Genomic DNA, 23465 nt, shown 5'->3' on the forward strand with positions numbered 1-23465 from the left:
GGTCTTCAGAATTGCGTTTTCTTAGATTCTTGTGTTTTGTTTTTTTTTTTTATCTCCTGAATAATTTCACACAATTGTTTTTCTTTTCTCTGCCATCCTACCATTTATACTGGCCAAGATATTATTTGATATTTGTGTTGAGTAACTTATTTGATTTTTTTTTCTAGTCTGTTCTCTGCTGTTTTAATTGTTTTTCTTTATCATGTTTTAATCTGCTTTTTCCAGTACTCTGAATGTTGATGGTGTGTGGTTTACCGCTTTTAAGGTGTATAAAGAATAGGAGTTATAATGTCATTGTGTGTTTGAATTTTTTTCATTTAAAAGCTCTAAGAGCATAAACTATCTCTTTCCAGGGCGATGTTGCGAACGAAGTGGAGACTGAGCAGATCCTCTGCGATGCGTCGGTGATGTCTTTTACCGCAGGCAGTTATTCCTCTTACGTACAAGTTAGAGGATCGGTTCCCTTATACTGGTCCCAAGACATCTCAACTATGATGCCTAAACCCCCTATTACACGTGCGTGCGTGCGTGGGCCAGCCTGCTGGGAGTTGCTTTTGTCTGCTGTCACTCAAGATGATGATTGTTGTCACTTAATAAGCGGTTGGGTTTTGGGGAGAGTTAGGTCCTTTGAGCAAGAGCCTATGGAAGAGTAACTTCTGTTAGCTTTCTGTAGTGAATTCATCCTGAATTCTAACTATTAGTGAATTGCATGTTATTTTGCTTCAGAAATGACAGTCATTCAGATTTAATAAGTACGTGCTGAATGAGTGTCCAGTGAGCTCCTTGAGGAGATTTGGGAAATGAAGGTACTAGTTTAGTTGAATTGCATTTCTTTTCAATGTTTTTGAACACCCTACACTTGTTTTATTTCTGCCTCGTAGCTCCATTCAGGTATTTATCCGCCTCTTTTCTTCTCAGTGGACCAGGCAGACCCCTTCGCACATGTAGCTGCTCTTCACTTTGACCAGATGCTTCAGAGGTTTGGCTCCCCCATCATCATCTTGAATCTAGTGAAGGTATGATGTGCTCATTAAACACACGGGGCCACCTCTCCTCAGACAAAAGGCATCAGCCAGCTGGGCTTTGCCTTCCCCGGAGAAAGAGGGAAGGAGGGAGGCGGGGGAGGGAGGGAGAGGTGTCCGCTGTGGGCTTGCTGTGTTTGGGCTGCTGCTCTTCGTCCTCAGATTCCACGTGGCTTCTTCTGGCCTCGCCCTGGGGAACTGCTGGTAGATCTCTCTGAAGGGAAGAGGGTGATCTGGTCTACCAGGCTCCTGGTTTCCTTGTGTGAACTGGGGCTGCATTGAATTCCTCTGTCCCAGAACAACCTAAGAACACAGATGAAGCTGCTACCCTCTCCTTGATACAGCTCACTCTCTCGGCAGTCTAGAAGGACTGCAAACCAATGTGGAGCAATAGGAGCAAGTGTTACAGCTGTGAGGGAAAGGTACCCTGACTGCTGGAAGTCAGGGTACACCTACAGCTGTGAGGGAAAGGTACCCTGACTGCTAGAAGTCAGGGTACACCTACAGCTGTGAGGAGAGAGGTACCCTGAGGGACAAGCTCAGAGATTGGCTGGATTTTGTGCTTAGGGATTGGTTGGTTTCACGCTCAGGGATTGGTTGGTTTCGTGTTCAGAGATTAGCTGGCTTCCCTGCTCAGGAATTGGCTGGTTTTCCTGCTCAGGGACTGGTTGGTTTTTGTACTGAGTTGGTCAGGGCCAAAGTGTGTTTCTTTCACTGGCCCTTTTTAATCTTTTGGCTCTAGTTTCAGCGTCAGGATGGGTTTCTTTGGCTGGCCCTTTTATACTACACTGGGACCAAAAGGCTTCATTTAGGAATGAGGTTCAAGAATCAGGTGGGCTTGTGAGAACCTCAGGCAATATGGTATAATTGTCTCTCGGCCCTCAGCTTCTCCGTCAGAGTACACTGACTGATCCACACACCATGTGCATAAACGGATATGCAGGTCAAAGGCTTAGGGTGGAGGGCGAGATTATCCAGTAACTTTTAAATCCATTGCACCCAAGTGAATTGAAAGAACCTCAGCCAGAGGCTGAGAAGACCTTGACAATATCAATAAAAAGATTTTATTGTATTATGTTTGTGGCAGTGGCCAGCAACGTAGCAGTATATGAGATTATTCTGTGAGGTTGGTTAGCAAATGTCAGTTTAATTAAAAAATAACAACAATAAAAAAACCAAGGGATCCTTGTCCACTTAATTACTTAGCCAGTATTTTTGACAGTTTTATATGTATCAAGGTAATTGTGCGGACAGTTCCTGCCTTTGTGGAACTACCAGTGTGAGGGGGGAAATGTTGACTAAAGCATAGCTGTCAATCAGGAAGAGAAGAGGAGTGGTCAATCTGAAGAAAGGGGCGTGCCCTGGTGCGTGCCTGTGTACCTGTGTGTGTGTGTGTGTGTGTGTGTGTGTGTGTGTGTGTGTGTGCAGCGTACATGTGCTTACTCCTTTCTGACAGCCTCAGTTTCTCTTTAAGGGAGGAGTAAAAGTCACTTGCTCAAAGTGGGGGGTTTCACAGTAACAGAAAGTTGGACAGTCTGGTGTAACTTGACAGGAGACATCTAGACATTGTAAGAGGCCATATTGAGTTGATAAAAGTGACTCCTTAAATGGAACCTCTGTTCCTGCCTGCCTTCGCCCAGCGTGGCTGTGTGTGGGCACACGAGCACAGATAAAGAGAGGTAATTGGGTTCGTTCGGTTTTGCCAGACAGATATCTAAAAAGATAAGATCAAACGCGTTTTGGATATTGGCAGTAGCATGATTGCTGTGGACAGTGAAAGCGGAGTGGGCTGAGGAGAAAGAGAGAGAGTGAGGGGCTTCTGGAGAGAGGGGAGCAGTGGGGTAGCTTGGAGTAGTTGTGAGGTGGAGCATTTAAAGTCAAAGCAATCTTAAAATAAAGGTGGTTCTGGGTGGGAGATACTGAAGGCAGAGCAGTTTCCTGTGAGCACGGGATCTGAGGTGAGAGGGTGGGAGGGGGCTGAGCCGGAGTACAGCTGGATCTGGAGGTACCTGAGTTAGAACACAGAGAGGCTGGGCACGGGGAGGAGGTGGGTGCTTACGGGGGGGCGGGGGCTGTGCAGTACAGCTAAACGCATGGCTCAAGGGAGCAGTGTGGGTGGTAGGTGTGCTTCATCAGGAACGTGGAGGAATATGTGGTCCCAGAGTGGCAGAGGCAGTCAGTGTCCTTTCTTTTGGTTTCTGTGATCACATGCAGCGAAGGATTGACTTTACGAAGATGATTATAATGTCCACACATGTTTATTCACATTAATGCAGAAGTTGTATATTTACATCTCGTTCCCTGTCTGCTCGCAGTAATGTAAGCTGGAGCTGACAATATATAACTTGGACTTGATATTGATACATCATGCACACAGTTGAAAATTCAGGTGGAAAACTGTAATGAAAACATTTGTTGATTTGCTGCTAGGCCTGGCGGCACAGACCTATGATCAAGAAGCAGAGGCAGGAGGATCACAATTTAAGGCCCAGGGCTAAAGAGTGAATTTTAGTCCAGCTGAGCAATTCAGTGAGGCCCCGTCCCAAAGTAAAAAGAGGGTAGGTGTGGATGCAGCTCAGTGGTAGAGTACCTGTGTACATGTGGAAGGCCCTAGATTCAGTTCCTGGCACTGTAAAAAATTGTGATAATTATGAGCGCTTTTCCAGTAAGTCCATATTATTAGTATAGAGGACATTACTGTTAGAGCAGTGAGTGGTGAGCTATTACTGGAACATATACCTAGAACTGGATGAGAGGATCTCGTTCAGGCTTTATAGATTGTAATTGAAAAGCCGTAGTTAAATAGAACCCTGAGCCTATAGTGCTTGGAATTCTCTGTTAATTATACACATTAAAAGTGCTATTTAATTCATGTGATTGGAAACTGCCTGTGACTGAACTAGGCCTGTTTGGCCTCCCTGGAGCCTGCCAGTGTAGTTTGGAAGGAGCTTTGCAAAAGACAAAGAGTTTATTTACAAGGCACGGATGGTGGAGACAGGCTCGAACCTGGGGCTTTGCACATGCCCGGCAAGAGCTCGACCATGAGCTGCATCCTTAGCCCCACACCAGCTATTTTGGTTATAGGAAAAATAAAATGCTTCTTTTTTTTTCACTTGGAAGAAGATCTTGGTAAGTTGTGGTTAAACTACCAAAGAATGAGGCCGGGCGGTGGTGGCGCACGCCTTTAATCCCAGCACTCGGGAGGCCGAGGCAGGTGGATCTTTGTGAATTCGAGGCCAGCCTGGTCTACAGAGTGAGTTCCAGGAAAGGCGCAAAGCTACACAGAGAAACCCTGTCTCGAAAACCAAAAACAAACAAACAAACAAACAAAAAACTACCAAAGAATGCCCGTGTCTGTAGGATGACCCTGTCTGTAGGATGACCCCGTCCATAGGATGACCCTGCCCATAGGATGACAACAAGGAGGAAACACTTCCGGTTTCCTGTCCCATTTGTCCTGTTGTGAGCCTCCCCCTCTCTAGGACCCTCTGATACACAGGGTGACCTGTATCTGGGACTTTTGCGTTGGCTTGTGAAGGGTTCTTCAGCCCTGAGGAGACTGACTGAGCAGCCTGTCAGCACTAATCCAGTACAGACTGCACCCAGCAGATTCTACAGCCATGAAGGCTAAATACATAACTTTTCTTTCTGTTCTCTCACAGAGGGTCAGATTTCACACAAGAATTTCAGAAGGGCTCTACTTCCCTATTTAATTTAAAGAGCTTTTGAGAATTCTAGATACGTAACTTTCCCAGATAAAATATAACTGATTCTTAACTCTGTTCTTAATGCCTATGTAATTTCTCCATTTGTTTTATTCAGCTGTGCAAAACATACGCTTGTTTGTTTCCACAATGTTATTAATTCAGTTTGTGACAATTGGAAAGTGAGCACCAGGACCGAAAACAGCACATTTGGATACTAACAGTGGTGCTGTAGCATCTTTGAATCTCTGCTGTAGTTTGCTCTGTTTCTAAGGAAAGGCCTGATCAAGGGAACGGTGCAAACAGCTACTTTTCACTGAAGGCTGTGGGGAGAACTCGCTGTGCTCTTGTCTCCTTTAAACCCCACATTGATGCTGTGAGGGAGACGCTGCTGTGAGCCAAGGAAAACCAGCAGCTCCGCTGCAGGGTAGCATGCACAGGGCCGCACAGCCTTCTTCAGTGAGAGCAGGGCGCTAACCCAGGAGATGCAGCAGGCAGGGGCAGGGGTGAGGCTAGGGCCCTTGCATGCCTTTCAGCCTCAGGCCATGCTGCCACAGTGCGGAGGGATAAAGTGACCGTCCTGCTGCCTTCCCGTGTTGGATTCCAAGGCACGCTCTGCTGTCCTGTGTAGGGGTGGACTGTCCAGAGCATGCTGGTTTCTCTGCACCCCTGGCTGCAGCTGTGGGTTCTCGTCTCCTCCTTGATAAATGAGCATTGCTGGTTCAGGCCGTGAACGTGTGGGTCAGGCTCGTATGGAGCCACTGGGGCTGCAGAAGATGAGCCAGGGAAACCCAGGCTCCCCAGCTCTGCAGGGCTGCCGACTCATTCAGGGAAGCTCTCTTAATTCACATTTGTATTATTTTCATCTAGTAACTGGGTTTCACTTCGATATTTAAGACTTAGATTTTTCTTACTAACGTGAGACACAAGCCACAAAACTAGGGAAAATTGGTTAAATCAATTCTGTTTTAAGGTAATTTGTAACTCAGACATTTACAGTTTTTAAAAATGGATTTATTGGTTTTATTTTATGTGTCTTACCTGTATAATGTCACTGTGTGTATTTGGTGCCCACAGAGGTCAGAAGAGGGCATCAGATTCCCCTGGAACTGGAGTCATGGATGGTTGTGAACCATCTCGTGGGTGCTGGGAATCGAACCTGGTTCCTCAGCAAGAGCAATGTGTGCTCTTACCCACCGAGCCATCTCTCTGGCCCCACATTGAAGATTTTTAATGTAAAAATTAACTGAAATGTTTTGATAAGGAGAGAGAGAAGAGGAAGCATGAGAGGATCCTGAGTGAAGAGCTGGTGGCCGCCGTCACCTACCTCAACCAGTTCCTGCCCCCGGAGCACACCATTGTCTACATCCCCTGGGACATGGCCAAGTACACCAAGAGGTGAGAGAGACCGCTGCGCTGGGGCGTCTCCTCGGTGGCGGGGCTCCTTCAGTGCTTTCGAGGGCCTCCACAGGTGACAAGCTCCTCCCCTGTGCCTTCTGTCACCGATTCTCTGCTGTTCCTGTTCCTCTCTACCTTGTTGTTCAAGGCAGCCGCTCCTCTCAGGTGACGCCTGTCATAGATGAGCGTGCAGTAACTGTCGATGGTAAATCCGAGCTCCTCACAGGCTGACCAAGCCCCTTCAGCTGCCTGGTACCGAAGTGTTCGAACTTCAACTTATTCGGGGCTGTTCCGTCTGAGAAAACCTGACCTTTATGCCCAGAGCTAGTCCTAGGCCAGGGTTTTCCTGTCGCCTGTCACCCACCTCCACCACCGCCCTGTGACACTTCCTCATCCCTCCTGTCTCTCAAGATTTGGTTCATTGAACCTTACATTGTTTACTGTGTATCATGTGAATTCTGGGTTTATTTACCGTGACTATATTGTTGTGTCTTTTCCCTGAATGGTTTTATGGAGTTAATGCACCAGGTGCGCGCGCGCACACACACACACACACACACACACACACACACACACACACACACACCCATTTACCTGTAATATGTTAGTTAAGGGATTGATGCAGTCATATTAATTTACTTTCCAACTCATCTTCCCTTGCCACTGCACTCTGCATAGTCATTATTATGACTGATTATGGAGTCATCTGCCTCACTGCTACTGAGGATGGAAAGGCTTCATTGAAAACCTCTCATGGGAATGTGCCAGGCCAAGACTGAGGAGTTGGTTACCAGTATTTGATATTACGTTACTGGTCTTATTGTTAGTTATTGAGTACACATTGTAATTCTACCTTAATTACTTCAGATTTCTGTGACATAAACCGCATGATCCAAACACTTGAGTCCCTGGACATCCCTGCTGTTGATGTTGTTGGCTTCAGATGGGAGAGTCATGATATATTGACACCGAGTTCTCACTTTTTCACTCTTCCTCTCTCAGTAAGCTGTGCAATGTTCTCGATCGGCTGAACGTGATTGCAGAAAGCGTGGTAAAGAAAACAGGCTTCTTTGTGAACCGCCCTGACTCTTACTGCAGCATTTTACGGCCAGATGAAAAGTACGTACAGTATCAAGAACTTGAAATAAGTGATGGGGAGATAAAGTGGTTGCCACAGAAGCTTGAACACCCAAGTTCAGTCCCTAGACCTCCTGTAAGAAAGCCAGTGTGGTAGTATGTGCTTGTAGTCCCAACACCGAGGAGGCAGAAACAGGCAGGTCCCTGGGACTCACTGGCCACCCTAGCACACTTGGGAAGCTCAGGCCAGGTGAAGACCCCTTCTCTAAAAACACTGTGAGGTGAGCATAAGGGCTCAGCAGGTAGAGGCTCCTCCCACCAAGCCTGAACCCCTGGGCCCCACACATTAGAAGGGGAATAAAGACTCCCACATGCAGTCCTTTGACATTCCCATCGGGTACTGTGAGGTATACAAGTGTCCCACACCCCACACCACAGACACAAGGAAAACGTAAATCATGGTGTTTGTTCTTATGTACAAAGTATTCCAGGGGTTGGAGAGAGGACTTAGTGACAGCACTCGCCTTGACAGCATGAGAACCTGAGTGTGAATTGCCAACACCTGTGTGAAAAGCTGTGCACGGCTGTGTGTGCCTGTAACTCCAGCATTAGGAAGCACAGACAGGCAGATTCCAAGAGCTTGCGGCATGCACGCAGTCACGCACGCACACGGGCACACACACACACACACACAGTAAAATATTCTAAATACAGGAAGTCTATGCTAATTAGAGAATGGATGGATGGATTAGTCTTGTGGGGAGTCAAGCTGCTCAGGGGAGCATGTAATGAACATTCACTATGTACTTGGGAATTCCTGTGGTGGTTGTATACCTTCAGATGGAAGCCACAGGAGTCTTATCATTTGCTTTGTGGAATAAACATTATATAAAACATGTGTGTAAAGTCAATTTTTCTGTAGTGAATTCACTGTTTAGTATTTAGAAAGAACAGGGAAATCTTTCTGATTGACGATGATGCTTTCCTGAACGTAGAATTTGTTAGCGTGCTACGGTGGTTTGCTATAACTCTCGTTATTGCTAGCTTGTTGGCTGCTTTGGATAAAGGCCTATGCCTTATTTGTCTTTAAAGGAATCAATATTACGTATTTCCAGCATTTGATTTTCAGTTAACATAGTTAACTACAGTGGTCAAACGAAAACCCCCCAATCAACCATTAGTGTTTTTGTTCGGAAGAATTCTGCCTTCTGCCCTAGTTTGCAGGGTTTGAGTTTTAGGGAATCTTAATGTACGCAGTGTGTACAAAGGTGTGGAAGGCTTTACTAGGAAGATGCCTGCAATTGTGTGTGGTTACAGAGACCAAAGAAAGATATGGGCTTAAAGGAAAGCAAGGGATGATGGGAGAACATGGAGAGGGTGCCCAAGAGAGACGCAGGTGACTTAAGATGCCTCCATCCTGAGCTCCTTTTAAGTAGAGCACAGTGACTGACCTGTCTCCATTTTCTGCATCTGAAAAAGTGAGAGTATAGAATTATCTGATGTCCAGAGACCTTCCCTTCTAACACTGTGACTCTTAAAATCCATGAATGCATATTATGTCTTTCCTTTAAGGAACAAACTAACGGATTTGGGGTTGTGGCCTAGTTGTAGTGCACATGCTCAGGGAGCCCACAGCCTGGGTTTAGTGCCCAGCATTGGAAGAAAATCAAGTGGAATGTGTCTGTTTCTACCCAGGTGGAATGAACTAGGAGGCTGTGTGATTCCCACCGGTAGGCTGCAGGTATGGATGTTATTATATTCATAGTGAATGCAATCTATGTCGATGGTGTGTAATGTTTCGGGCGGTTGGGATTTGTTTTTTGCTTCGTTTTGTTTGAGACAGGGTCTCGCTGTGCATCCCTGGCTAGCCTAGCATTTGTTTGCTTGTGTCATCATTAAACATGTTTTTAGATCAGGCTGGCCTAAACTCACAGAGGCTTACCTGCTTTGACTTCCCGAGTGCTGGGATTACAGGCATCTGCTGCCATACCCAGCTAATTTTTTTTGTGATGTTTTCTATTAGGAACTGTTAAGAGGTATTTGATGCAAAATTATTAAAGTGATTTTTTAAAAGCCTCTCTGCTACTGTTTAAATCTTATACAAAGATGTATAGCTGATAGTACAGCCTATACATGTTTCTACATATAAATTTTTATTACTGGAAATTAAAAACAAGAGTATGGAAATGATAGGTTAGGCTGAGTATGGAAAATAAGCTAGTGTGCATTATATTTGTGAGCTGGGCTTTAAGAATGATATGGCTTAGGACTGGAGTGATGGCTTTGTGGTTAAGAGTACTTCCTGCTCTTCCAAAAGACCCAAGTTTGGTTCCCAGCACCTGCCTCCTCCCGCACTTGTGTGGGATGGCTTGCTGCCAGCGGTAAGTCTGGCTCCAGGGAACCGGTGCCATCTTTTGGCCTCTGAGGGCACCAGTGCACACTTGGCACACACACAACCTTAAAAAATACGGCTTTAACCACTGAATATTTGGTTTGTATAATAAAGGAGAAATATCAGATAAAAATCCATATTTTACTGATTAGTAAATATAAAAAATATTAGCTGTTTACTTTATCTTGTTAAGCTTTCAAAGTAAATTCGAATATAGACTGGGTATAATGATGCTGTTAGGGTGACATTAAGTGAACAGTAAATACAACCTTATATGATTAGCAAAACGTTCTTTATTATTCTAACCCTTAACTTTACTTATTCAGGACTAGCACCCCCAGCTTCTCTTCTGTTACTTAATGCACAGGATTTTCCTGTGGTTTGGGAGTAGTCTGGGTGTCTGAACCATGACCTAGAACTTGGTGTGCTCTCTGTAGACTGGCATTCTGCGAACCAACTGCGTGGACTGTTTAGATCGTACCAACACAGCGCAGTTCATGGTGGGCAAGTGCGCTCTGGCTTACCAGCTCTACTCCCTAGGACTGATTGACAAGCCTAACCTGCAGTTCGATACGGATGCAGTGAGGTAATCCTGATTCGCTGCTGTTGAGTGTCAGCCGTGACAGAAGGCAGGTGTGACTCACAGGATTTATAACCTCATTTCTACCTTTAGGTTCCCAAAGATTTATTGCTCGTTGACAGTATTCAAGTTAGTTCTGTGTTTCTATGAAATGTTGGTATATTATTGCCATCGGGTCTTGTTTTGTTTGCTTGCATCATCGTTAAACATTGTTTTTTAGATAAATCCCAAGTACTTAGACAAACTTGTAGGTTAAAGAAAAACCCAAATGGCAATGAAAAATAGTACCAGTTCTGCACATGTTTTGAACTAAAGATACAGAGTGTGTAAGATGGGTTTCACATTAAGGATTACTGTTTCTTCATTGTCCGTCAACTCTGTGAAAATAGAAAGTATATGGCTTGCATGTCTGCTGTGGCCAGAATGTTCCTGTCACCCTTAAGTCCCTGTGTTGAAGTCCTCACCTCCCAAATGATGGTATTAGGAGATTGGATCTTTGGGACATGCTTAGATCCAAGGGCAGAACCCTCATCATTGGGGTTAGTGGCGTATTAAAAGTGACCAAGGATGTTTGGTACGCTCTTCCTCATGTGAGGCCAAAGCAAGAAGGCACCACCTATGAATGAAACGGGCCTTTGCGAGACAGTGAATCTGCTGATGTCTCCATCTTAGATGCTGCAGCCCTTGGAGCTATGAGAAATAAATGTTGTCACAAGACCATTTATATAGATTTTACAATTCAAGGCACCAAAATGGTGTCATAGAAGTGAATATGGTTAGAAACAGCTTGGTTCAGCTTTAGTAAGTTAGATTTTTGGTGTGTCGTTTTCTCATTAAGAGTTTCTGTGACCTTGGATCGTTATAAAACACCATACAGTTTACATTTACACTTATTTTCAAGATGTTGAAGAGTCCACTTGAAAGATTCAGAGGAATTCATAAAGCGAAAGTCTTTTTTTTTTTTTTTTTCTGAGTCTGGCCCAGTGAATGGCTTGTACAATCATTTTGGTTAATCTCCCCCTCCCCTGTAATGGGGACTTAGCCAAGGCATGGCACATGCTGGGCAAATTCTCCACCACTGAGCTCTACCTAGTCCTTCTCTTCAGTTTTCATTCTGGGACAGGGTCTCCCTAACTTACTCAGGCTGCCTTGAATTCCCTCTGAGTCCAGGCAGACCTGGACTGTGTGGCCTCCTGGCTCAGCTCCTTGGTATCGGCATTATAGACCTGAGTCAGCAGGCTGTTGTATAATGGGAGTTTTCCTTCTGTGTAGGTTATTTGAGGAACTCTACGAAGATCACGGAGACACTCTTTCCCTGCAGTATGGAGGCTCTCAGCTTGTTCACCGGGTAAAAACCTACAGGAAGATAGCGCCCTGGACCCAGCACTCCAAAGACATCATGCAGACTCTGTCTCGATACTACAGCAATGCCTTCTCAGGTAATTCTCTGCTGGTAGACATTTCTACCACTTAAATTTTAAGTGTGTTTATCTTCTTGTACACATACTTTTTTCCTTTCAGCTATTTATTTATATAAGGTTTAAATTATTTGTAATTTAAATAAAATGGAATTTGTGACTTAGAAGGTTCTCTAACTATTTGTTCAATAGACAAATAAATTTTAAAATAATTTTTTTTTAACTGGATCTCATATACTCCAGGCTGGCCTCAAACTTGCCGAGTAGCAGAGGATGACCCTGAACTTTGGATCTTCCTGAATGCTAGGATTACAGGGTACCTCACCATGCCTGACTTACAGGGTTCTGTGGATTAAACACAAGTGTTTGTGCACACTAGGCAAGCTCTCTGCCCATGGAGTTACTGTCCCCAAAGTCCATATTTTAAACACGACACTCTTGCATTCCGCCCTGTAGTTGCTGTTCTTATGTGCTGGATCATGGCCGGACTTCCTGCCTCCTCCCCTTTGCGTCTTTCTCCTTCAATGTTTCTGAATGTAGAAGTTTGAAAGTATTGAATAGTTTTTTTTTCAAACAGAGGTTAACATCTTAGTGGTTGTTTATGAATGTGTTGCTCAACTTAAAAATGTCTACTAGAAATGAATAATGACAAGCCCTACTTTGATGACTCATACTTTGATGACCTACGCGTACCAAATCCAACAGGGTGTTTCGGTGGTCCTCTCCTCTCTCCATTCTGGTGCCATTGTCAATATACATAACGGGTATCACACAGGGAAGCGATTGTGAGGCAGATTCCCACACATAGAATCCATCCAGGAGGAGCCGAACGGTTGATCCTATGAGTCTTCCTCTCTTGAACAGAAGAGGGGGAAAACTTTGAGTGACTGTGTGGAGGGTGGTGAAGCAGTTCTCTGGAATGGACTGCTCTTGCCTGCTTCTCTGTCGCTCACTCCCAATTCTTACCTCAAGTGAAGGGAGAGAATGGCTTCAGCGGGCTCTCGGTGAGCCTGTTGTGGCGTCCTGCCTTTGGAGGGATCCCATGTGTTCGCCATGGATGGCTGTGCATCAGGTCTACAGCAGAGGGATGGCCGAGGACGGTGCTGTATGGTGAGAACTGTCTGCATCCTTGGAGTAAACCTTACAGGACATGAATGTTTGATGGTAACAGATGTAGCCTCCAATGACGCTGACTGCATTGGGTTGGCCTGGGCCCTAGCCATTCTCCTGAAGTCTCCTGAAGGACCAAGAGGCCCTGGCAGCCAAGGACCAGGAGGTAGAACCAGCAGGTAAAACATTTTTAGATGAGCCTTCTCTCATTTTAAAAGATGCATGTGCTCATACCAAGGGAGTTGCAAGAGAGTCCTGAGTGATAGGAGCCTCAGAAACATCCATGAGAGTCAACATTTACTTTCACTGTTTATGAAGTCCAGAGTGAATGGAAGTGAGTCCGCTATGTTTGTATGTACTTAGCAACGTGAAACAGCACATGATCATTTTGACAGTTTATGTGGGTCATTGGTCCAGGCACAGATCTGGGGAGAGGGGGCGTGTTTCCTGCTTAGAGTCGGATGGCTGAAGTTAGGGTATCACTCAGGCCATCTCATCTGAAGTCCTAGCTGGGGAAGGGGCCGCCTCCAAGCTCATGTAAGTTGGCGGAATCTAGTTCTGCACTGCAGGACTCAGGGCCACCTGCTGCTTCACAAACGGCAAAGGAAGGAGCCCATCAGCAAGGCTAACAGGACAGTCTCCTGTAGGTCACATAGCGTGAGAGTGACATCCTACCACGTGGCTGAGCCCACTGATCAGAAGCAAACCACAGGTCCTGTAACCATAACTAAGCCGAGAGCATCAAATGGCAGACACTGACCGTCTCCAGTTGTGGACACCGGAAGTCTCACAGTGTCGGCAGGGCGGTTCCGCTGAGATCCGTAGGTGAGAATCCTCCCTTGCTCCGTTTGCTGTGGTTGGCGGTCCTTGGTGTCTGTTGACTGGCACCAGTAGTCCTCAAGCCTCTGTCTGCAGTCACCACACGTACCTTCCTTCCTGTGCTGAGCAGTCCTCATGGTGTGCTCGTCTGTCTCCTTTTTCTTTAGTATAAGGGCCCTGGCCTCCGACGCCAGTGCCTGCTGTACTCCCGAATGACCGCATCTTAATTTGATTCTGTCTACCGAGATCTCGTTTCTATGTGCGATAACATTCCTTGGCATTGGGGGTTCAGGCTTCCAGATCCCTTGTGGAGACACAATACATAAAAAGTTGTATAGAAGGTGCAATTGTAAGCCAGGCCAACAAGTACCAACAAGGACAGACTTCTCTGGGTGCCTGTCACCGTGATAAAGGGTTAGAACTGTCCTTAGAGAAACAGCCCTGCAGCAGGGACCATGATTGACACTTAGGGACCAAGGCTGCTCACTTGGAGTAGAAAACAGAAAGGAATGTGTAGTTATGTAGATGATTTAGAGAGAAAGGCATGGTTTAGGTAAGGATGATACAAGAGATCAGTATGTGCAGATAGAAAGGTACAGCTAAATTATGCAAGCTTAAAAAATGAGCTGTTATGAAAGGCATTGTGAATAATGTGGCTGAAACAGACGTCTTTATTTTAGGAAGCGTGGTATCATTGGGGTGTGCACCTTATTTTGTCATAACTGAGTGTTACATAATGATGAAAATATAGAATGATTGTCTTTCGAGTATTAAAGACCATTTTGCCACACTTAATCAGTCTTGTTATGTGATGCCTATGGGCTGAGCAGGAAGATATTTAAAATTAAGAAACTAAATTAATGAAATTAAGTGGTTGGGAATTTTACCCTTAGTTCGTACAGACAGACGGCTGCTGTATAAGCCACTGTTCAGAACCCTTGTTGGACCCACTTATAAAAACTATTCTTGAAGGTAAACACTTGTTCAGGCCTGTGGTTGCAGCTCCTTGGGAGGCTGAGGCAAAAAGACACCTCAAACTTGAAGTTTGAGGCAGCCTAGGCAACGTAGCATGGTCTATCTCAGAATACACAGATGCACACGTACGCACACACCTGGGAATGCATGCACTCTAGTATGCGTGTGCACATACACAATGCATATGTATAATTTAAATGTAGTAAATGGTGGAAGTGGACCATGTCCTCTTCAAACAGTTTTAAAAAATAAAATGCAAGCTCACAAAGTGAAGACTGCCATGCTCGTGCGTGGGGAGACAGGCGAGTGTGAAGACAGTACTGAGCTGGTTTCCCCGGCACCAGGAGGCGCTCTGCTGGTGCTATTTCCTTGTCCCTTTTCTGCTCCCCTCAGAAGGGGACATGCAGGGGAATGTGCAGAGAACATTTTAACCTATCGCAAATAGTAAGATGACCGTCTGAGGTCCTACTCAGAGCAACAGATTTTAGTAAGTAAATCCTAGTCAGTTATAGCAGGAAAGGCAATTGCCGAAATATTCTCATAGCATTGGGAATGTGATTGATAACTAGGAAATCAAGGCTTATCACCCTCTGACAGCCAGAGCAGTTAAACTCAGCAGGCGGAGAGATCTAAGTTGTTCCTCTTGCTTTAGGGTGCACAGAGCACACTGCAGACAGCCTGGCAGTCTTAGGACATTCCCTAGTATGTCCATTCTCTAGCTCCCTGGAATGACTGCCCCATGCCTTGTCTTCTCCTCTGTGACCCTCAGCTGCTGACTTTGGCTCACTCTTCACTGAGAAAAATCAAAGTTGTGGAAGGAAACTTCCTTTCACTACCAAATGCAGAAACTGTGCATGTCTGCATGGAGTCTGCCTTACATTGTTGTGGTGGTTTGAATAGTGTGGACCCCATAGACTCGTGTGTTTGAATGCCCTGTGGGAGTGGCACCATTAAGAGGTGTGGCCCTGTTGGAGAAGTGTGTCACTGTGGGGTGGGCTTTGAGGTCAATCTTGTGAGTTCAAGTCTTGCCAATGTGACATAGCCTCCTGCTGCTTGTGGATCAGGATGTGGAACTCTCAGCTACCTCTCCAGCACCATGTCTGCCTGCATGCTGCCTTGCTTCCCTCCATGGCAGTAATGGACTAAACCTCTGAACTGTAAGCCAGCCCCGATGAAATGTTTTCCTTTATAAGAGTTGCTGTGGTCATGGTGTCTCTTCACAGCATCAGAGACCCTAAGACAATCGTGTTTCAGCCCTTGGAGTGTCCCTGCCCTAATTTAAGCCAGGCTGTCTGCTGTGTCCTGAGTTGCGCCTGCTCTTGCTCTCCCTTGTAATAATAAACCCTGTTGCTGTGCACAGTCTTTCTCTTCTCTGGGTCCCTCCACTAACAGAAGCACATGGGTGTTCTCCATCCAACCTCCCACCTCTCTCTGATCCCACACCTTCCCCCCCCCCCCCCCCCCCCCCCGCAGCTACAGTCCTAGTTCTCTGCTCACCTGGGCGGAGCCTCTTGTTCCTGCCCTGTTGGGCATCCGCCCAGGTTTGATGCTGAAAGCATTTCCGGATTGCCAGCAGTGTGCAGGTCCCCACACTCACTGGTTACTTCTCTGTCTCCCTCTTACCCGTTCAACTGTGGTCTGGGCTGACACTCCCTGTTTCTCATAACTCCTGTACTATCTCTACCGGACTCTCTGTTGATGGCCACTCTATTTCTAAATCTTCCTTATCCCGTCTTCTCTTTCTGCACTTTTACCCTAGGGGCATCCTCACACCTTGGACAGTCAGACACACTCAAATGCCTACCATAGCCCTCCTGTTAAATACTGTATTCCTTTTCCATAGTAACTAACCACAGAGGTACTCAACCCATGTCCTCTGCTGAAAAGGATGAAATAAAGTCAGCATGTCAGTTAACCTGGGCTGTTATCTAGGGGCTTCATGGCTCTTCCTGGTTGGCGGCAGAATCCCATGCAGTTGTGGGACTGAGGTCCAGTGTGCTCATGGGCTGCTGGCTCTAAGTCTAGAGGAATTCATTGACTTGTGACTTGTCCTGTTTGATAGTCCTCACTGGCACACTGAGTCCATTTTGTGCTTTAAGTTTAAAGTTTATTTCAGATAATTCAGAATAATTTCCCTGTTATCTTGAAGTTGTTATTATTAAGTCAGTTATATTTGCAAAATGCTCTTTACAATGTAATGTAAAATATTGATAGATATGACACTGGGGAACAGAGCTGTTCCATCCAGATTATTCTCTTCCTACCATGTAACGCTGCTGAGTCTCAAAGTAACTGTGCTTGGTGAGACATGCTGTAATCACAGCTCTTGGGACACCGAGGAAGAGTGATCTTGAGTTCAGGGTCCGTCTGGGCTACATAGCAAGTTCAAAGCCAGCTTAAGCTACATAGTGAGCACACACACAAAATTTCTCTCTAAATTATAAAACTCGAACAGCCAGGTTCTTGTTAGTCTTGTATCTTCAGGAAAGGACATTGAAGATTCTTGAATGAATGATTTCTTGACATCATTAAATCCTAAGTGTTAATTTTAGAAAGTACAAAGTATCTCACAAATAAATCATAACCCACCTCCAGAGAGAGCCACTTGTTCCTATTTAGGCAAACATGATTGTTCAGCTTTTATTATGCATGTGGTTTAGAATCTGCTCTTGCCCTTGAGATGACCTGGATGACCTTTGTGGCACTCTTCATCTACAGTGTGGTTGTTTAGTAACTCCTTATCCTTTGTAAGTGTTATAATTCAGTTAGTGTGCGTCTGTGATCCTCCTGAACAAACATCTTTGAACACAGTCTTTTCCTTGCCTCTTACCTTTGCTTATGGAGAGTTTAAAAGCGTATTTACTAGGTCAGAAGGTAGACATGTCTTTCAGAGTCACAATGTACTAGTCTCATCAGTGTGACAAAAATACGTCACATAAACCTAAGGGAGGCACATTGACTTTAGTCCACATTTTTGTAGGGTTTCTCAGTGGTTGTTTGGCCCTGTGTACTTGGGCTAAGTGTCACTGTGGTAGGCCCTGAACTTCTGAAGGCGCTTTCCTGCCCAAGCAGAGGGGAGTACAGGAAGCCACCAGGCAGGACAGTGCCCAAGGACATGCTCCCAGAGACCTACTCCAAGTAGGCCCACCTCCTACATTTCACCACCACAAATGGTGCCATCGTCTCTGGAAGACCCTCACAGACACACTCAGGCGTGCTTCACTGATCCAGGAACCTCTCAGTGCAGTCAAGTTGGTAATCAAGGTTACCCATCACACACACAGGCACGACTCCCTCCCAAAAGATTAACCAGTTAATGCTCCTTTCGATAAGTCTGGGAACACTGGGCTTGAAAGTCTTTAGTGGAAATGGCTTAGTCAGCGCTTGTTTGATAAATAGCAGAGCTGGATTTTTGCACGTTCATTGGTTCTGTCTCCTTCTTTTCAGTGTTACACGTGCTTGTGTCTACTGGGTGTTGATCTGTGCCATTCTTACACCCCATAGTATTTTTTTTCATTAAATGGTACAAAGTGGGGATCTAATTTCATTCTTCTTTCTCCCCAACAGTTTGAAAGTACTATTTCTTGAACAGTAGTTACCTCTTTTGCTGATAAAAGAGGCCACTTCATCACAAACTTAATATTATTATAATACAGTTCCACAATGTTTTCAGACAATTAATTAAAAATGACTATATTCAGTCCTGTGCCTTTTAAATATAATTAGTAATAGAACTGGTTAGTATAATAGCTTAAATGGTATTTGAATGGTTCATAGGGATTTGGGTTTTAAAGTATAAATGATTAGTCTTCATACTTGCTGGGCTACAGAAGACCAACCTCTGTTGAGCACTAGACCATACCCAAAGTGCTACCATCTTGCAGGGAAAGGCTAGTTTATTTTGCAGATGAAAGTGTCCAGCCAGGCCGGACATGGTGGCTCACGCCCTTAATCTCAGAACTCGGGAGGCAGAGGTAGGCAGATTTCTGAGTTTGAGGCCAGCCTGGTCTACAGAGCTAGTTCCAGGACAGCCAAGGCTACACAGAGAAACCCTGTCTCAAAAAACGGGGCGGGGGGGTGTGAGGTGGTGGAAATCTTGGGCTAGAGAGATGGCTCAGTGGTTAAGGGCTCTTCAGAGTTCAATTTCCAGCACCCACATGGCATGGACAACCATCTATAACTGTAGTCTCATGGGATCTGATGCTCTCTTCTGGTGTGCAGATGTACAGGCAGACAAAACGTCCACAAACATAAAATAATTAAGTTGTTAAAAAAAATAGTATCTAGCCAATGCCTAGGCTTTTTGGCGTGGCCATTTAGCCCAAGCTTAGGTGACTGTTCATCATAGAGAGACTTTCTGTTGTAACAACAGCAATGGATTCAATAACCTCTGATAGTCTGTGGAAGGAGTGTCTGTTGAGGAATGCTTGTTACCTCCTCTGTGTTTACTATACTTGCTAAAATTTTAAGGAAGATGCTGTTTGATTTAGAAGGTGAAACAAAGTCCTTGAAAGCATGGCTGAAAAATGGAAAGCTGCTTTAGATAGTATTAAGATACCCTGGGGCACTGTATGAAATGGATTATCAAGTGCGATCAAGTCTATTCAGGAAGCATGGAGAATCATATTACTCTGAGAGCAGGATGTTTACTTTGGTGCTATGTAAAGAGATAAAAATTGGGGTGGCAATGTCTGTATCATCTAATATGCATTTTCTCTCAGCAAGTAGAAAAAAAGGCCCCAAAGATATCAGCATATAAACACATCCCTTTTATGTATTACTTTTAGCCTGAAAGGTAAGTGCTATTTTAATAGAATGCTTCCTGTCAAATTATTAATAATAGGCATACATATTTGATATTTCATTTGCTTTTGCTAAAATAACAAGATAACCCAATACTAATTTCAGGTGTATGCATTTACTGAGGCTGTTGAACGAAAGTATACTTTATTTTATTTGTCCCACAGCAGGCATTTCTACTGTGCTTCCTCTTAGTCCTCCATTGTTTTCAGAAGGAGGTGAGGGTGAGTGTCTGTGAAAAACTTGAATATTGAGGCCTCTGAGACAAGAAGGAAATGGGGGGAGGTGATACAGGGGCCCAGGGAGGAGAAAGTGTAGAATGGGAAAGGTGGACACACAGCACTTCAAGTGTGATTGTTTACCACAAAACGTAAGGAGGAAAGGACACCGGACGAGTGCCAGCCAGGTTTGTCAGGTGGAGGCACAGTGTGCGAGGGCAGTGTTGAGGTGGCTGAAGAGTTGGTATGAGGACACTATTCATGTGCCCTTGCTGTCTTCATTGTCCCTGAAGAGGCCAGCTTTGCAGCTGAGGGGCAGAGATGCTGTAAACAGTGTCTCTCTGGAAGAAGGGATCAAAGCGGGAACTCTGCAGCTGACTGGGTCAGAATTCCTAGAGCAATTGGGTCATTCTGTCTTTAGAACAAAGTGTGGTATTTACTTGAGACAAGTTAACAAATGCAGATGATAGGTTTTTATTTAAAAACAAAACCACTCTAGCCGGGCGGTGGTGGCACACGCCTTTAATCCCAGCACTCGGGAGGCAGAGCCAGGCGGATCTTTGTGAGTTTGAGGCCAGCCTGGTCTACAGAGCAAGATCTAGGAAAGGCTCCAAAGCTACACAGAAAAACCCGTCTCGAAAAAAAAAAAAAAAACCTAAAAAAACAAAAAAACAAACCCAAACCACTCTCAATATTGTGTGGCTCTTAAGCTAACATTCCAGAAGCAGTCTATATCCCCTCTCCTCTGTTTATGAGAGCCGTTGGGCAAGAAGGAAGCATCTTTCACAAGCAGGATTCTCCTTCCCCTCAGAATGTGGATGATTGAGTTTGTGTATGTGTGTATGGAGTTTGAAATACAAATGCATCTTCATAGCGATCTGGTCTAGGAAACTACAGTTGGATCCGTGCCCTTTGGGACCATGTCCTCTTGGGGTGTCTGAGTCAACAGTGGGTTGTCTGAAATGCATATTTTTGCTTTTTAGATGCCGATAGACAAGATTCCATCAATCTCTTCCTGGGCGTTTTCCACCCCACAGAAGGGAAACCTCATCTCTGGGAACTCCCCACAGACTTTTACCTGCACCACAAGAACACCATGAGCCTTTCACCGTCTAGAAGGAGGTACCTGCCCCCCCCCCCTACCATGTAAACTCAGACTTGATGCTATTGAATAACTATTGCATGGCATGAGCACCTGGGGTGAGGCAGGGAGTCTTAGCATGTGTGCTGTGGCGTGGGCACTTCCTGGCACATCGTGGTTAGTCACTGGTTGTTCTGCATGGTCCTTGAGATCCAGGTAAATTTCCAGGACGCTGTCACAGGATGTGTGGTACAGAGCCCCTAAAGCAAGCCGGCAACTTCATTCTTGAAAGTTTCCTACAACTGAGAAAGAAACCCAAGACTCAAGTCAGCCTTGGCGTTTTCAAGAGATGGCTGAACAGTGTCTACTTTGTCACATCAGAGTCGGAAATGCTTGCTGATGTTCTTCCAACATGAATAGCTCTGTGTCCCCACAGGAACCCAGAGCTGCGATTCTAGTGGCAAATGACCACTTCTGTCAATTTGGCCTTCTGGAGCCGTTCACCAGTATAGGCTCTTTGGTTGTCGTTAAATTAGTAAGAATATTCTCAAAAGAGTTAAGCATGGAGGCGCGTGCTTTTAATCTTAGCACTGAGGTGGGATGGCTGCACGTTTGAGGCCAGCCTGGCCTCCATAGTGAGATGTATGTCAACCTTTTAGCTCATAAGAGTTTTCTGAAAAGAAATGAACGTTTTCCCCGAAGCACTTTAATATGGTGTCACGTAACATGAGCTTCCGAGTTGCACGAGTCTTAGTTGGAATATCTCCAAGTGTGTGCCTCAGACTACTTCTTGAATCTCTCTGAGCCTCAAGATGCAAAGGGCCATGTGCACATCTCGCACACTCATCCTGACACCTTAGCTACAAGCTCTTTAGTGTTTTCAGTAAGGAGTCCTGGGCCTCTTGAGCAGTCCGTAGGAAGTTGGAACATGGCTCCTCTCCCCTCAAAGCATGTAGTCACATCAGACTCCACCGAGGTGCTTTCATCCCACAGAGTCAGGCTGATGTGGCAAAGCTGTTTTATCAATGCTGTGAGTTACTGCCCACCTCTGATTGTGTGCAGACCACAGGCAATCATAAACGCTAATGTAGTTGTTGGAAATGCCTGTGTTGCTGCAGAAATATTTAACATGTTAGCAGTCTCAGGGTTTACAGGTTTCTCACTTTCGTTCTCATCAGCTCATATTAGAATAAATACCTTAATTCATGATCTTTTTCCTCTAGAAATGAAGCTCTGTAAGTTTTAAAATTACAGTTATTATTTAGGACGTGTGTGTAAACACTAGTACTTTGCTCTGCTGGTTAATTGACTAGAGGTAAATGTGGTTGATTTCTGAAATGTTGCATTGCCCCGTACTGAAGCTATCAAGATACAACTTGGAAACAGCCAACATTCCAGTTCCTACAGCAGAAACTATCTATGTATTCCCAAGTGTAACGCTGCTTGCTTACCTTGGGTTACATAACTGTGGCAGGTGGTTTTGGGGGCCTTTGTGTGGGAATGAAAGGAAGCTGGTGTTACAACCCTTTTCCTAAAATAGGAAACTGAGGTGCCGAGAGAGTGTGCCTTGGCTGAGATTATTCAGCTGCTTAGATGATTCAGCAAGAGCAGTTACAGGCCTGCCACGGCCTGACAATTTTATCGAGGTAGATAATGGGGCTCACTCCATTACTTACTGCACTTGTTTTTCCTCCGCGGTACCAGAGCCTGTTTGATAGAAATCTCCAATTGATGCTGCTCGTCAGCACAGCTTGTCACTCTACGGTGCATTTCAGTGTTTGGTTGGGGACTTGTTGGTGTCACCCGGCTGTGCAGGTTATCCTGATGACTGTTAAATCGGGGTAACCCCCTACACAGATGTTAGCCCAGAGGCAGCAACAGACAAGAGTGTGGGGCTCAGGCTAGCTCGCATGGCGCTGAGTTCAAGTTTCTGGAAATAGGCACTGGGACCCCTTACCGCCCCCTGGGACCTTGTTTTCTTGTTGGTAGAAGGGAGATGGTACTGGATCTCAGAAGGTCATTTTAAGGCATAAGTGAGAAAGCATTCTTGAAGCAGCTGGCCTGGTACACCTCCTGTTAACACCCAAGTGACCTTCCGTAAAGTCAGCCAACTGGTCTAATTCTGCTTCTTTATCAAGAAATCGTGCTTCCCTGGGGATCAGCTGAGGTCATCGAAAAGCTTAGCACACAGTGAGTCCCATAGGTGTTAGTATCGTCGTTGCTGTCTAAGGAAATAGCCTTTACTTTTTAGCATTTACTAAAAAATCATACAGGATGCCCGTAAAATCTTTCCAGAAACTTGGGCAGTGGTTCGTCCTTTGTATAATGTAATAGCAATTGACACTTGATTATGTGTTCATCTGTGTTTTCACAGTTGGTGGCTGTCCTGTGTTTATACTGTTTACCAATGCTGTAATGTCTTTACTGATAACAGGGGAGGGACATAAAACTCTTCCGAGGGCTCAGGTGGTTTTGAGTAACTGCTTCTGTTACCCTAAATGCCATTTGTGTTGAAATTGCTCAGACCATTCACCACACCTTTGCTCGAAGCCTGGTTAATACGTCATATATTACCTCGCGCCAGTGACATGTTTATAATGTTCCCAGCTTGGCTTTAGATATCACACATCAATTATTTCATTAATCATTCAAGTTAATTTTCTGGCCCTGCTCAGTCTGGTTTGTGAGTTTCCTGTCTGCCCAGAGAGTCATCATCTACCCTGTGTTTGGCCAGCCCGGGTTTGTGCCCAAAATGTGTGTCCGTCCGGTCCCCCCCCCCCCCCAGGAGGCAGTTGTTAGGACCATCACTTATACAGTTGTTTCTCACCTCGGCCTGAGATCTGCTTCACTGAAATCTTATGGGGTGACCCC

At 45.2% G+C, this 23465-nt stretch overlaps 1 protein-coding gene across 1 annotated transcript in view; it reads left to right on the top strand.

Moving 5' to 3' along the window:
• Fig4 (FIG4 phosphoinositide 5-phosphatase) overlaps nt 1-23465 on the top strand; it is a 115795-nt gene that overhangs the window by 46794 nt on the left and 45536 nt on the right. The window contains exons 9-16 of the mRNA XM_059272502.1: nt 354-516; nt 919-1016; nt 5991-6124; nt 7127-7243; nt 8897-8942; nt 10031-10179; nt 11446-11612; nt 20497-20635. Of these exons, the coding sequence (XP_059128485.1) occupies nt 354-516; nt 919-1016; nt 5991-6124; nt 7127-7243; nt 8897-8942; nt 10031-10179; nt 11446-11612; nt 20497-20635 (1013 nt within the window). The remainder of the gene's footprint in view (nt 1-353; nt 517-918; nt 1017-5990; nt 6125-7126; nt 7244-8896; nt 8943-10030; nt 10180-11445; nt 11613-20496; nt 20636-23465) is intronic.

The sequence above is a fragment of the Peromyscus eremicus genome, chromosome 8b (assembly GCF_949786415.1).
Source record: "Peromyscus eremicus chromosome 8b, PerEre_H2_v1, whole genome shotgun sequence".
Classification (NCBI taxonomy): domain Eukaryota; kingdom Metazoa; phylum Chordata; class Mammalia; order Rodentia; family Cricetidae; genus Peromyscus; species Peromyscus eremicus.